At 46.3% G+C, this 14,888-nt stretch overlaps 1 protein-coding gene across 1 annotated transcript in view; it reads right to left on the minus strand.

Annotated features, from left to right (window-relative positions):
- Positions 1-13,399, minus strand: part of LOC140204975 (CD48 antigen-like) — a 37,926-nt gene extending 24,527 nt beyond the window's left edge. Inside the window, exon 1 of the mRNA XM_072272016.1 lies at positions 13,330-13,399. Coding sequence (XP_072128117.1) covers positions 13,330-13,381 — 52 coding nt within the window. The 5' untranslated portion in view covers positions 13,382-13,399. The remainder of the gene's footprint in view (positions 1-13,329) is intronic.
- Between the last annotated feature and the right edge of the window lie 1,489 nt (positions 13,400-14,888).

Raw genomic sequence — 14,888 nt, forward strand, 5'->3', positions numbered from 1 at the left:
TATGCTAGTTTGGCAGGGGTTATAGGAAACAGAGCATCAGGTCAGAAAGTGGAGGGATGGAGAAGAAACAGTATCAGGACAGCACAAGTAAGCAGGAGCAAAGTAATAGGTGCAATGGGATAGATTGTTTTAAGTGTGTGTACTTGAATGCTAGGAGTATTATGAGTAAAGTGGTGAACAGTGTGGATCAGTACATGGAACTCTGATATTGTGGCCATTATAGAGACTGTGTTAAGAGGGGGACAGGAATAATGCATAATGTTCAAAGAAGGTAGAGGGGGAGATAAAAGAGCTGAGGTGGGGGTAGCTGGGAAAAGTTACTCAACTAGTTAGGGACAATATCACAGTGGCACTCAGAGGAGTCATAATGGAGGGCTTGTCCACGGAGTGTCTATGGGTACAACTCAAAAATACAAAGGGTGCAACCACCCTGATGGGATTGAACTACAGACTCCCCCTTCCTAATAGCCACTGCAACATTGACGAACAGTTATTCAAGCAGCTTAAGGAAAGGTGTAAAAATAATAGAATTGTTGTCATGGGGGACTTTAACTTAGAGCACAGAACATAGAACAGTACATCACAAGAACAATCCCTTCGGCCCATGATGTCATACTAAACCAATGGAAAGGAAAGGTACGTCACATCCGGAGTTTCTCCGGTCAGCGGACGATTTTCCTTCGCGCCTCTCTGACGTAGTGGGGAACCGCATACGAGGCAAGTTACAGCAGTGGTTTGCCATTGCCTTCTGCCGGGTGAGTTTCCAAAGAGATCACCAACTCGTAACCCAGCACGGATGGAAAGCGAGCAGGAGAGCCGGCTGGATTCGAACTCACGACCTTTCGTCCCGAACTCCAGCACTGATGCCACTACACCACCAGAGTTAATAATCAAGTGGCAAATAAACTCTTATGCCTGCTCAATGTCCATATCCTAGAATAAGTTCCTTCAACCACTACCCTGTCTTCCGAGCAAGCCAGTTATGGATCCACCAACCAATTCACCATTGATCCCATGCATGTTAATCTGCAGGATGAGCTTCCTATGAGAGACATCCAATGTAAAGAGACAGTAGACTGTTAAGGGCAAGACACTTAAGTGTTGGTGAGCAGAGGGATCTTGGGATCTAAGTTCATAGCTCCCTGAAAGTGACAACACCTATTAATAGGGTGGTCAAGGAGGCAAATGGCAAGCTTGTCTTGATTGGTTGATGCACTGAATTCAAAAGTCAGGAAGTTGTTTTGCAGTTTTTTGCCCAAAGCCGGCCCCCTAGGCCTGCGACAACTTAGTAATAGTTTATAAAATGCTAGCTAAGCCACATCTAGAATATTGCAACACACACAAAATGCTGGTGGAACGCAGCAGGCCAGACAGCATCCATAAGTTCTGGTCACTCCTGATTGATCTGACTGTTTAATTTTAATTGCCTTTTTCTTTACAATTTAACAATTAATTATCTGGTTGTATTTTAAGTAGTCTTTCTGTGTAAGAGTTTTATATGCCTATAGTGCAGGGGTTCCCAACCTAAGGTCCACGGACCCCTTGGTTAATGATAAAGCTTCGCGTCATAAAAAAGGTTGGGAACTCCCTGCTCTAGCGGTTAACAAAGTAAATTCGAGGAGCTCTAGAAGCTCTGCATTAAGTGGCTAGAATTTACTTATTGGTTAACTTTTTACTGCAGTTTTGACTAAGTATTTTCTAATTAGTTGTGCCTTATCTATGGAATATTTCTTATCTCTGTGGCTATAAAAGTAGCTGTTTTATACTAGGTGCGATCTATAGATCCTCTCTTCTTCAGGAACTGGTCTGTTCCTGTTCTCTTTGCTCTGTGAACTCTTAATAAAACGATCATGAAGAACCATTTTTACACCTCATTCCTGACTACTAAAAAAACCTTGGATTTAGACACCAGAATCCAGCACCGCCTCTTAGGAAGGATGTCAAGACTTTGGAGTGGGTGCTGAAGAAGTTTACCAGGTTGTCACCTGGATTAGAGTGCATGTGCTAGAACAAGAGGTTGGACAATCTTGGGTTGTTTTCTCTGGAATGGTGGTGGCTGACGGGAGATCTGATAGAAGTTTATAAGATTCATCATCATCGTTATGGACCATGATTGTTCTTGGCAAATTATAAGTTATGAGAGGCACAGACAGAGTAGACAGATGGTATCTTTTTCCCAGGGTTGAAATGGCTAATACTGGAGGGCATGCATTTAAGGTGAAAGAGGGTCATTTCAAAGGAGAGGAGAGGGGCAAGTTTTTTTTACAGAGTGGGTGTCTGGAATGTACTGTCTGGAGTGGTGGCAGAGGGAGATACATTTGGGATTTTTAAGAGGCTTCAGATAGGTACCCAAATGTGAGGGAAGTGGAAAGATTTGGACATTGTGTAGGAAAGGAAGATTAGTAATGTTGCCCATTTGATTACTAATATAATTGGATCGGCACAACACTGTGGGCTGAAGGGCCTGTTTCTGTGAATGCCTGGAAGAAAGAAATGGGGGGGAGGAGCACCAAAGGGAGGTGATGGGCAGGCAAGGAGATAAGGTGAGAGAGGGAAAAGGGGATGGGGAGTGGTGAAGGAGAGAGGGTTTCTCAAACTTCTAGAAATGCCCATCTCCTTCACCATTCCCCATCCCCTTTCCCTCTCTCACCTTATCTCCTTGCCTGCCCATTGCCTCCCTCGGGTGTTCCCCCCCCCCACTTTCTTTTCTTCTGTGGCCTTCTGTCCTCTCCTCTCAGACTCCCCCTTCTCCAGCCCTTCTTTCACCAATCAACTTCTCAGCACTTTACTTCACCCCTCCCCCCTTCCAGTTTCACCAATCACCTTGTGTTTCTCCCTCCCCTTCCCCCACCTTTTAAGCTCTGCTCCTCATCTTTTTTTCTCCAGTCCTGCTGAAGGGTCTTGGCCTGAGATGTTGACTGTGCTCCTTTCCATAGGTGCTGCCTGGCCTGACTTCCTCCAGCATTTTCTGTGTGTCGCTCGGATTTCCAGCATCTGCAGATTTTCTCTTGCTTGTTCAGCTCGAGGAAGGATTTATTGAAGCTGGAAAGGGTAACCAGAACTTGAGGAAGAGCCCCTTCAAATACTCAGACAGGGGCTGCAACCTCTCACACTCTGTATGGACGTCATACACATGTCAAGATGTGCGCTACAATAACAGAACCCCAGTGCGGAGGAAAGACAGTCTCAGATGTAGAGACAGTGATGAAAGTTTGTTCATAATAATTCCAAAAGAACATCACTGGCTCGGCCAAGCAACACTGTAAGACAAAACATTCTCAAAACTAGGACCCTGGGCTTAGCAATAATCAGATGCCTGCTTAAGGAATACAGTAACACAGGATTCCCGAGACTATCAAAATAAACTTAACAAATTTATACAGAAAGCACAAGGAGATTGCTTTACAAAGAGCGAGTCACTCAAGAAAAACACAAGGAATGCTAAATGATTAACAACTCTCATTAAAGAACAATTCAACAATTCAGGTGCTCTAAAACCCTTAGAGCCCAACGCTCTCCGGCACCTTGATCAGGCCCGAAGAGCTCATTACAACACAGATTCCACGTGAGAGCAAGTTCAGTCATCAGGATAGACAGGAGGCACATAGCAGATTTAGGCAGGTAGAAACAGATGAGTGCTTCAGGAGAATAAGAAATTCAGGAGAGCGTTTAAGAAGGAAATCAGGTCTAAAAGAACTCGACGTTGCTCTGGCAGACAAGGTGAAGGAGAATCCTAAGGGTTTCAACAGACATATTAAGAACAAAAGGATAGCAAAAGACAGAATTGGTCCGCTGGAAGATCAAAGTGGTAATCTGTGCATGGAGCCAAAGTTGGTTACATTTTGCATCTGTGTTTACTTAGGGGCCGGACACACAGTCTATAGAAGTGAGACAAAGCAGCAGAGAGGTCATGAACCCTATACAGGTTACAGAAGAGGAGATGCTTGCAGTCTTGGGGCAAATTAGGGTGGACAAATCCTCAAGGCCTGACAAAGCGTTCCCTTGGACCCTATGGGTGTCTAGTGTAGAAATTGCAGGGGTCCTAGCAAAGATATTTAAAACATCCCTAGCCACAGGTGACATGCCGGAGGACTGCGGGAGAGCTAATGTTTAAGAAAGGCTTTTGGAATAAGTCGGGAAATTATAGCCTGGTGAGCCTGACATCAGTATTGGGAAAGTTATTGGAAGGTATTCTAAGAGACCAGATATACAAGTATTTTTATAGACAGGAACTGATTACACTGGACAACAAATTTTTTCAAAAGTGTTGCTTCCTCGGAATTTTTTTTTTGTTTATGATAGACTGCTTGAGGATGAACAGAAATGTAATTTCAGACTACTTGTATCACATAGGAATTTGAAGAAAAATCAAATTAACTTTTATTGAAAGTAATCACAAGGAATTCTGCAGATGCTGAAAATTCAAGCAACACACATAAAAGTTGCTGGTGAACGCAGCAGGCCAGGCAGCATCTATAGAAAGAGATACAGTCGACGTTTTGGGCCGAGACCCTTCGTCAGGACTAACCAAAGGAAGAGCTAGTAAGAGATTTGAAAGTGGAAGGGGGAGGGGGAGATCCAAAATGATAGGAGAAGACAGGAGGGGGAGGGATGGAGCCAAGAGCTGGACAGGTGATAGGCAAAAGGGATATGAGAGGATCATGGGACAGGAGGCCCAGGGAGAAGGAAAAGGGGGAGGGGGGGAAACCCAGAGGATGGGCAAGGGGTATAGTAAGAGGGATAGAGGAAGAAAAAGGAGAGAGAGAGAAAGAATGTGTGCATATAAATAAATAACGGATGGGATACGAGGGGGAGGTGGGACATTAGCGGAAGTTAGAGAAGGCAATGATCATGCCATCAGGTTGGAGGCTACCCAGACAGAATATAAGGTGTTGTTCCTCCAATCTGAGTGTGGCTTCATCTTTAGAGTAGAGGAGGCCGTGGATAGACATGTCAGAATGGGAATGGGATGTGGAATTAAAATGTGTGGCCACTGGGAGCTCCTGCTTTCTCTGGCGGACAGAGCGTAGGTGTTCAGCAAAGCGGTCTCTCAGCCTGCGTCGGGTCTCGCCAATATATAAAAGGCCACATCGGGAGCACCGGACGCAGTATATCACCCCAGCCGACTCACAGGTGAAGTGTCGCCTCATCTGGAAGGACTGTCTGGGGCCCTGAATGGTGGTAAGGGAGGAAGTGTAAGGGCATGTGCTACACATTGCATAATGGCGCTGATGCTTTGCAATAGTTCAACTAAGTTAAAAATATTTTGTTAATGATTTTCATTTGTACTCAGTGTCTGAGGCTTGTCACTGAAGTGTCCAACAGTAGTTCGCCAGCGTTGATGGATTTCAGTTGCCCTGGTATCTTTTCTCCATGACCGCAATGTCCTGGTGAAACCTTTCACCATGGTCGTCACTAACAGCACCAAGATTTGCAGGGAAGAAGTCTAGATGGGAATGCAGAAAATGAATCTTTAGTGGCATGTTGCACTTCATGGTTTTATATGCTTGAAGCATGCTTTCAACCAGCTGCATGTAGTTTGGTGTTCTGTAGATGCCGAAAAAAATTTCAACAACTTCCTTGAATGCCTTCCATGTGATTTTCTCTGGTCGCACTAGAAATTCTTCAAATTGCCTATCATTGATGACCTGTTTGATTTGTGGACCAACAAAAATGCTTTCCTTAATCTTGGCATCAGTTATTCTGAGAAGCATCTGTCTCAAATATCAAAATCCTTCATAGAAATTTTATGCCTCGTGATAGCAAATTCCATCCTTACCCAATAATTATTACTAAAACCTGTCCTGCCATGCAGCAGCCACGCCGCCTAAGCATGCTCAAACATGCCTGGACAAGATAGGAAACTTTCCAGCTTACATTGTAGGCAACATTTTAATTGATTGAATTATGAATTGAAATAATAAACATAAGTTTATTCTTAAAAATGGTGCGTGATAGGGAAATTTCATGGTGATTTTCATGATCAGTAGCCCAAAATTCATAAGATACACCTAAAGGTATTCAGGAAGCAAAATCTTTGTTGTCCAGTGTTAGGGAGAGACAACATAGCTTTGTGCATGGTTGGTCACATGTAACCATCTTATAGAGTTTTTTGAGGAAGTTACCAGGAAAGTGGATGAAGACAAGGCAGTGGATGTTGTCTACATGAAAGTTAGCAAAGCCTTTGACAAGGTCCTGCATGGCTTGTCATTCAAGATCAGGTAGTAAATTGGATTAGACATTGGTTCCTTGTGGGAGAAGTCTGACATTGGTAGTAGATAATTGCTTCTCTCACTGGAGGCCTGTGACTCGTTGTGTTTGCAGAAGTCGATGGCTGGTCTGTTGTTCGTCATCTATATCAATGATCTGGATGATAATGTGGTTAAATGGATCAGCAATGTAGTGGATAGTAAGGAAGAATATCAAAGCATTCAGCAGGATCTGGTCCAGCTGAAAAATGGCAGGTGAAATTTAATGCAGACAAGTATGAGGTGTTACAGTTTGGGAGGCCTAGCCAGGGTGGGTCTTATGTGATGAACAGAAGGGCACTGAGAAGATCAGTGGAACAGTGGGATCTGGGAATACTGATCCACAATTCCTTGAAAGTGGTGTCACAGGTACATAGGTTTGTAAATAAAGCACTTAGCACATTGGCCTTCATAAATCAATGTATTAAATATTGGGGTTGGGATGTTATGTTGAAATTGTGTAAGATGTTGGTGAGGTGTAATTTGGAGTCTTATGTGCAGTTTTGGTTTCCTGCCTACAGGAGAGATGTAAACAAGATTGAAAGAGTACAGAGAAAATTTACAAGGATGTTGCTGGGACTTGAGGACCTGAATGAAAGGAAAAAGGTTGAATACGTTAGGACTTTATTCTCCTGAACGTAGAAGACGGAGGAGAGATTTGATAGAGCTATACACAAGTATGACAGGTATAGATAGAGTAAATGCAAGCAGATTTTTTCCACTGAGGTTGCTTGAGACTAGAACTAGAGGTCATGTGTTAAGGGTGAAAGGTTTAATGTTTGAGGGGAATATGAGGGGAACTTTTTCACTCAGAAGGTGGTGAGAATGTGGAATGAGCTGTCAGCACAAGTGGTGGATGCAGGATCGATTTCAACATTTATGAGAAATGAAGATAGGTACATGGATGGGAGAGATATGGAGGGCTGTGGTCCGTGTAAATCAATGGGATTAAGCAGATTAATGTTTTGGCATGGACTGGATGGACCAAAGGGCCTGTTTCTTTGACTCTATAAAGGAGAATGAAAGGCCATTGGTTTAAGCTGCATTTATTTCAACGTGAGAGGCTTAACTGGTAAAGCGGATGAACTCATGGTGAGCACTAGCTCTGGGGCCTGGATATAACAGACAACAGAAACATGGCTGAGGGAAGGGCAGGTCTGGCAGCTCAGTGCTCCAGGATACAGATGCTGCAGGTGGGACAGAGCTGCAGGGGAGAGAGAGGAGAGGGAGAAACAGGACTTAACGATGGTCCTTCGAGAGGATATGGTTGGGGGGATCATCCAGTGTGGGCATTAAGGTAGAACATAGAAACTAGAAGGGCGTGGTCACTGATGGAATTGTATTATAGAGTACGATAAGCTTTTGGAGTAATTGGTTTTATTCATCCTACAACTGACGGATCTGAATAGCCAAAGCCCCTGTAGAGAAGGGGAGCTGGTGTCAGTGTGTGATAAGCTGGTCCTCACAGGGAGGGTGTTTGGTCAAATACTGTTTCAAATGGCAAGGAAGGGGCAGGAAGTGGATAGTTATCAGGCAGAGAATGGTTCTGGAGTCCAGATATATCGAGATAGAGACAGAATACAGACAGACTGGAGGGGGGAGGGGAAACATGGTGGAAGAACGGCAGCGGGTAGTGCTGCTCCCTCTCACATTCCAAAGCCATGTGGGTTGACTGACCACTGTAAATTGTCCCCAGTGTGAGGGTGAGGGAGTTAACGGGATTAATGACATGGGGTCAGTGTCAACTGGTGCATGATGGCCAGTGGACACTCAGTGGATGAAAGGGTCTGTTTCTGCAGTGTTTGGCCCCAGGGGTGGCAGGAGGAGACAGAAGCAGTCAGAGAGGAACCGAGAGCTGCTGAGAGGCCAGCAGACCCAGAGACTTAAGGAGAGACAGAGGTTTACGGATGGGTACAGAAACAAAGATATTCACGGTGAGAGAGATTGAGAGATCTCCAGAGAGTTTGGGGAGAAAAAAGAAAGGGAGGGAGAGAGGTAGAGTTAATTTTGGTTCAGGATGTGGACAAACAGAGACTCCAGCAGTAACCACAATGGATGAAGGGTCCACTCAGCAAGGCTCAGACAAATCTTATGGTTCTACACCCAAGAGTCCATCATTAAAAGCTGGTCTTGCACACCCAAGCAGAAACGAGACAGGTACAGAGCTGGCTGGTTTCCCACCACCAAAACAACTTCCACATCTTGAAGACTTATTTGGTGTTTGGAGAACAGAGATTGTTGAAGTAGGAAGTGAAATATCAGGAGCTGACTGTGTCATACCCATCCAGTGCTCCGTGACAGGGGACAAAGCCACAGGGGGATAGAGCATAGAGCACCAACTGTAAATCAAGCACATCCCACTGCCTTGTCACTCTCTCTGAGCCTCTGTTCATCTCTCCCTTTGTCTACTTTCTGTTTTTACCAGTAGCCTCATTCAATCTCCTTCATTCTCTGTCTTCACCCACAGTTCATCTCTCTCTCTCTCTCTCTCTCTCCCCCCCGCCGCCCCCTACCCCACCCCTCCCTTCCACTCCCACAACTTTGATTTCTTGACTAAGAATATTATAAGTTCTTCCACACAATTTGAAAGTAGTCTATCTTTTATCATTGGGATATCTTTGAAGAGCCCTCTACCAGGAACACAACTCAATTCACTGCAGATATTGCAACCTAATTAATCCTTCATCATTACAGGAAAATGGCCTACTCCCAGGTATGACTAAGATCCTGTGCAAGAAGCAGCAACTGTTGGCCCTCCACTCTGAATTCCCCTCCAACCCAGAGAAGATGCCCTTAACTCTGGCACAGGGCAACTCTGCCTTTTGTCTCTGTCTCTGCTATGAAGAAGAGTCTGTTCTCCTAACTGTCCCGACCCCTACGACCACCACCTTTCTCATTTGTCCCCTCACTTGAACAACCTCCTGTACTATGTACAATTTACACATTGTCCCATCCTTAGGACAGAGAAGAGCAGAGAGAGGAACAGTCCCCATAGCCCACACTCTCTGTGCTGACCACGATGACAATTGTAACCGCAGGTGGAATGTTGATGTCCCTAGTAACATCTGTGGTTTATAACACAAATCTGTGTGAAGAACAGAGAACACTGAATGATACAGCACAGGAACAGGCCATTCAGCCCATAATGTTGTGCTGAACCAGCTAAAAAGTAAATCATAAACACCCAAAAGTTAATCTCTCCGACCTAAACAATGTCCATATCCCTCCACCTTCCTGACATTCATGTGCCCATCTAAGTGTCTCTTGAAAACCTCTACCACCACAAACTAAACTAAAACCATTCTGGAGAGACAATAACATTGCTCTCAAATCCAAGTTGAAACTCCTGCACACACTGTGCTCTCCACCTTCTTGTATGCATGCGAATCATGGACTTTGACAGCAGAACAGCAAAAGAAGATCCAGGCAGTAGGAATGAGATGCTTCAGAAGGCTCCTCGGCATCTCCTATACAGACCATATCTCAAATGACGAAGTACAAAGTACCATCACCACACACATGACATACTACTAAGATCTACTGTCCTCGGTAAAGAAGAGGAAACTGAGATGGAGTGGCCACATAGCAAGACCAAGTGGACTCTCCAAGACCATTCTTCAGGGAACGGTGCAGGGGAAAGGAAAAGCAGAAGACAGAGGAAGAAAAGGGTAGACACATTGCACAGTGGACTGGAGAGAGCTTTGGCACAACCCAGGCATAGGGTAAAAAAAATGCTCAGCCTAATTATGCCACATGGAAAGAGAAGGGGGACATTATGGTCAAGGGATGACACCAAACATCGTCGGGAAGCGGCAAGGAGAGAGAGAGAACAAGAATCAGATGAGACCAGGGCCGCACGACTCCAGGATCAAAGACAAACATCAACCAGCAGAAGAGATGAAGAGACGGGGGATGAAAATGCTGCACGTCTCCAGAATGACAACGAGAGGCACAAGGGTAGCAGATAAACCAGAAATGGTGCCATCAAAAGTGTCCTTCATTAAATGAGGAGCAGCTATATTTGCTTTGCTATGGGTTGTTCTTCTTTAATAAACTGAGGTTTTCTACTTCAGTCCCAAAGCAAAGTGATACCAATAGCATTCAGGAAAATTTAATGTTCATTCTGGTCACATCAGTCTGCACTACCCTTCTTTCAAAGGGTGCCCCAACGGGTCACCCCGTTGTCTAGTGCCCTCTAAACCAGGCAGCATCCCGGTAAAGCAATTCTGCACCCTCTCCAAAACCTCAACACCCTTCCTATAGTGGGGTGACCAGAACACCTACAACAGACACCCACACACTCATACAGAAGCCACTTTTCCACCAACGCAGACACCCATCCACTAACACAGAAGCCACATCGCCCATCCCACACACCCACCCATACACACAAGCCCCTTCCCTCCCAACTCACAGACCCACTCAGACAATCTCCTTTTCTCCCAATACACACACACCGACCCACACACAAGCAAGCCACTTTTCTACCAATACAGACACGCACTCTCAAGCCCATTACCCCAGCTCACACATCCACCCACAAGCCCATATTTCCCTATACACCCACCCACTCACACAAAAGCCCCATATCTCCCAAAACAGAGGCCCACCCAATCATACACAAAGAGCTTTTCTCCCAAAGCTCTCACCCGCCATCTTATAGACAAACACCCTTTCTCCCAATTCCTCACACACAAGCCCCTTTTCTCCCAATACAGACATCTTTCTCACACACAAGTCCCTTTTCTCACAATACACAAGCCACTTTTCTCCCAAAACAGACACCCACTCACAAGCCCCTTTTCTCCCAACTCACAAATCCACCCCACACAAAACCATTTTTCTCCCAATGCAGACACTCAGCTACTCCCACACCAACTCATATGCACAGCCGCTGCCACAGACACCTTTTCTCCAAATACAGACACCCACCCACAAGCCCTTTCTCTCCCAACTCACCCACCCACCCACAAGTACTCTTCTCCCAAAAGAAACACATACACACTCGCACACAAGCTCACTTTCTCCCAACTCACGCATCCATCCAATGACAGATCAGCCACCTCTCACCCAACTTACACCCACCAACTCACACACAAGCCCCCTTTCTCCCAATTCAGACAGGGACCCAATCAGCCCTTTCTCCTAATACAGACCCCCACCCACTGACACACAAGACCCTTTTCTCCCAACTCCCACACAAACCTTTTTTGCCCAATACAGACACCCACCTACTCACACACAGCCCCTTTTCTCCCTACCACTCAAACACGAGTTATAGGGGTTCTTCCTGATATTCTCTATCTCTGCCTCGCATAGCCTTATAAACCTTTATCAGGTCTCCTCTCACCCTCCACCACTCTACAGTGTCCCTCACTCGAAGGGGGGAGATCTGTACACTGACTGGTGTCTCTCAGTCCCTCTTCCCACAGTGAACGATCTGTATACTGACTGGTGTCTCTCAGTCCCTCTTCTCACAGGGAATGATCTGTACACTGACTGGTGTCTCTTGGTCCCTTTTCTCACGGGGAACGATCTATACACTAACCAATGTCTTTTAGTTCCACTCTTGGTCCCTTTTCTCCGAATATGTACACACACACCCACAAGCCACTTTTCTCAAAATACCCACACACAAGCCACATTTCTATGAATACGGATCTCACCCAGAAGCTCCAGTTCCCCCAGCTCACATATCCACCCACAATCTCATTTTTCTCCCTATACATCCACCCAATCACACACAAGCCCCATATCTCCCAATACACACACACACCCAATCATATACAAAGACCCTTTCTCCCAAATCTCTCAACCACCCACTCATAGATAAATCCCCTTTCTCCCAACTCCTCATACAGAAGCCCCTTTCTCCCAATACAGACACCCACCCACTCATACACAGGCCCTTTTTATCCCAGCTCACACCTCCCTCATGCAGAAGCCACTTGTCTCCTAGCACAACCTCTCCCAGTCAGACACAAGCCCATTTTCTCCTAATGCACACCTAACCACTGACACACCCACCCACACACAAGCCTTTTTCTCCCAACTCACATCTCCCCTCACACACAGGACCTTTTCCTCCCAATACAGTCACTCACTTACTCACACACAAGTCCCTTATCTCCCAAAAGACAAGCACCCACCCACACAAAAGCCACTTTTCTCCCAATACACACACCCACCCACAAGCCCTTTTTCTGTCAGCTCGCACACCCACACACAAGTACTTTTCTCCCAGAGGAGACACACACCCACTCATACACAAGCTCATTTTCTCCCAACTCACATATCCACCCAATCACAGACCTGACCAGCCACTTGCCACCCAATTCACACGCAAAACCCTTTTCTCCCAATTCAGACAGTCACCCATTAAGCCATATCTCCCAATTCAGACATCCACCCACTCACACACGGGCCTTTTTTCTCTAAGCTCACACACTCACTCACGCACGAGCTCTTATCGCCCAATACAGACACCCACCAACTCACACACAACCCCCTTTTGTCCCAACTCACTCACCCACCCACTCCAACAAAAGTTATAGGGACGGTTCCTAATATTCTCTGTCTTCTCTATTGTCACCTCGCATAGTCTTGTAAACCTTTTTCAGGTCTTTCCTCAGCCTCCACCACACCAGAGAAAACAACCCAGGTTTGTCCAGCCTCTCGTGATGGCACATACCCTCTAAACCGGGCAGCATCATAGTAAAGCTCCTCTGCACCTTCACCAAAGCCCCAATATCCTTCCTATAGTGGGGTGACCACAAATGTATAGAATACGCCAGATGTGGCCTAACCAGAGTTTCATAAAGTTGCAATAGAACCTCAATTTAAAGATGTTGTTAGATTTCAGCTTGTTCCTCCTCCCTCTTCCTGATCAGCCATCTGTACACTGAACTGCCCAAGACATGGACGCATGGACGGTCTCTAATCCTTCCATCACCAATCCACCACTCACACCCCGATGTCGCTGCCCTGAGAGCATCGCGTACACAATGGCCCCAAGTGTGGAAGTGACCGAAACCAGGAAGAGGGAAGAGAAGCAGAAGGATTTTTTACAAATTAAACTCACAGACAGGGACAGAAAGGATCAGCCAGAGGGCGAGCAGCTGCCGAGTGTCCATCTCTCTCTCGAGGACAGGCGGACGGGGTACAGTGATACAGAGGTCCTCTGCCCTCCTCGAGTTTCTGGTTCTGAGCAGTCCAGTCTGGTGGAGAGTGTGCAGAGGCGTAGAGTAGAACAGGAAACTGGGCTGTGAGGTGGTGTGGTCACAAGCAGAAAGGCACCACCCCCAGGGGGAAGAACAAGACTGCAAAAGAAGAGCCCAGTCCCTGATTACTGTAACACTGTCCTTCAGGGTGCTCTTGAGGATTCAGTATCTTTCTCCCTCCCAGTCCACCCGACCCATTATCCAGACTCCTCAGTGGGGAAGCGATGTCAGGGTGAGCAGGGTATTTCCAGTCTCCTTTAGACGGGACCTGGATGTGCAGTCAGGACAGGAGCAGTCAACAGTGAGAAACAGAGAAACGATCGGACTGTGACATGGATAGAACATGGGAAATATCTCTACAATGTCCCTCACTCTCAGGGGGAGATCTGTACGCTGACCAGTGTCTCTCAGACCTATTCCCCCAGGGGGAGATCTGTACACTGACCAGTGTCTCTCAGACACTCTCTCTCAGAGAGAGATCTGTACACTCACCGGTGTCTCTCAGACACTCTTTCTCAGGGGGAGATCTGTACACTGACCAGTGTCTCTCAAACCTTTTCCCTCAGGGGGAGATCTGTACACTGATCGGTGTCTCCTGGGGGAGATCTGTACATTACCAGTATCTCTCAGTCCCTATCACAGGTGCGTATCTCTAGATTGACCACTTCCTCACTCGCTTTCCCTCAGGCAGATACCCGTACACTGACCAGTGTCTCTCAGGTCCTCTCTCTCAGGCGGAGGTCTGTACACTGACTGGTGTCTCTCAATCCCCGTTTCTCAGGGGGTGATCTGTACACTGACCTGTCTCTATTAGACCCTCACTCTCGGGGGGACATCTGACCTTTTCTCCCAAATACAGACCAACACTGACACAAAGGCACCTTCTGTCCAAATCGAGACCTTGGCCTCTCCTACAGAAGCCCCTTTTCTTGCTTCTGTGACACTTCTCTCCCAACTCACACACTACCCACTCGCAATCGCCTTTTCCCCCAATACAGATACCCACTAACAAGACACTTTTCTCCCAACTAACACACCCACCCTCTCACACAAGAACCTTTTCTGCCAGCTCGCAAACCCATACTCACATACAAGCCCCTTATCCCACAACACACACCCACTCACACACATCCTTCCTATAGTGGGGCGACCACAACTGTACAGAATATGCCAGATGTGGCCTAACCAGGGTTTCATAAAGTTGCAATAGAACCTCAATTTAAAGTTGTTGCTAGATATCAGCTTGTTCCTCCTCCCTCTCCCTGATCAGCCATCTGTACACTGAACTGCCCAAGAGACGGACGCATGGACGGTCTCTAATCCTTCCATCACCAATCTACCACTCACACCCCGATGTCGCTGCCCTGTGAGCATCGCGTACACAATGGCCCCATGTGTGGAAGTGACCGAAACCAGGGAG

Source organism: Mobula birostris, chromosome 11 (genome assembly GCF_030028105.1).
Source record: "Mobula birostris isolate sMobBir1 chromosome 11, sMobBir1.hap1, whole genome shotgun sequence".
Lineage (NCBI taxonomy): Eukaryota > Metazoa > Chordata > Chondrichthyes > Myliobatiformes > Myliobatidae > Mobula > Mobula birostris.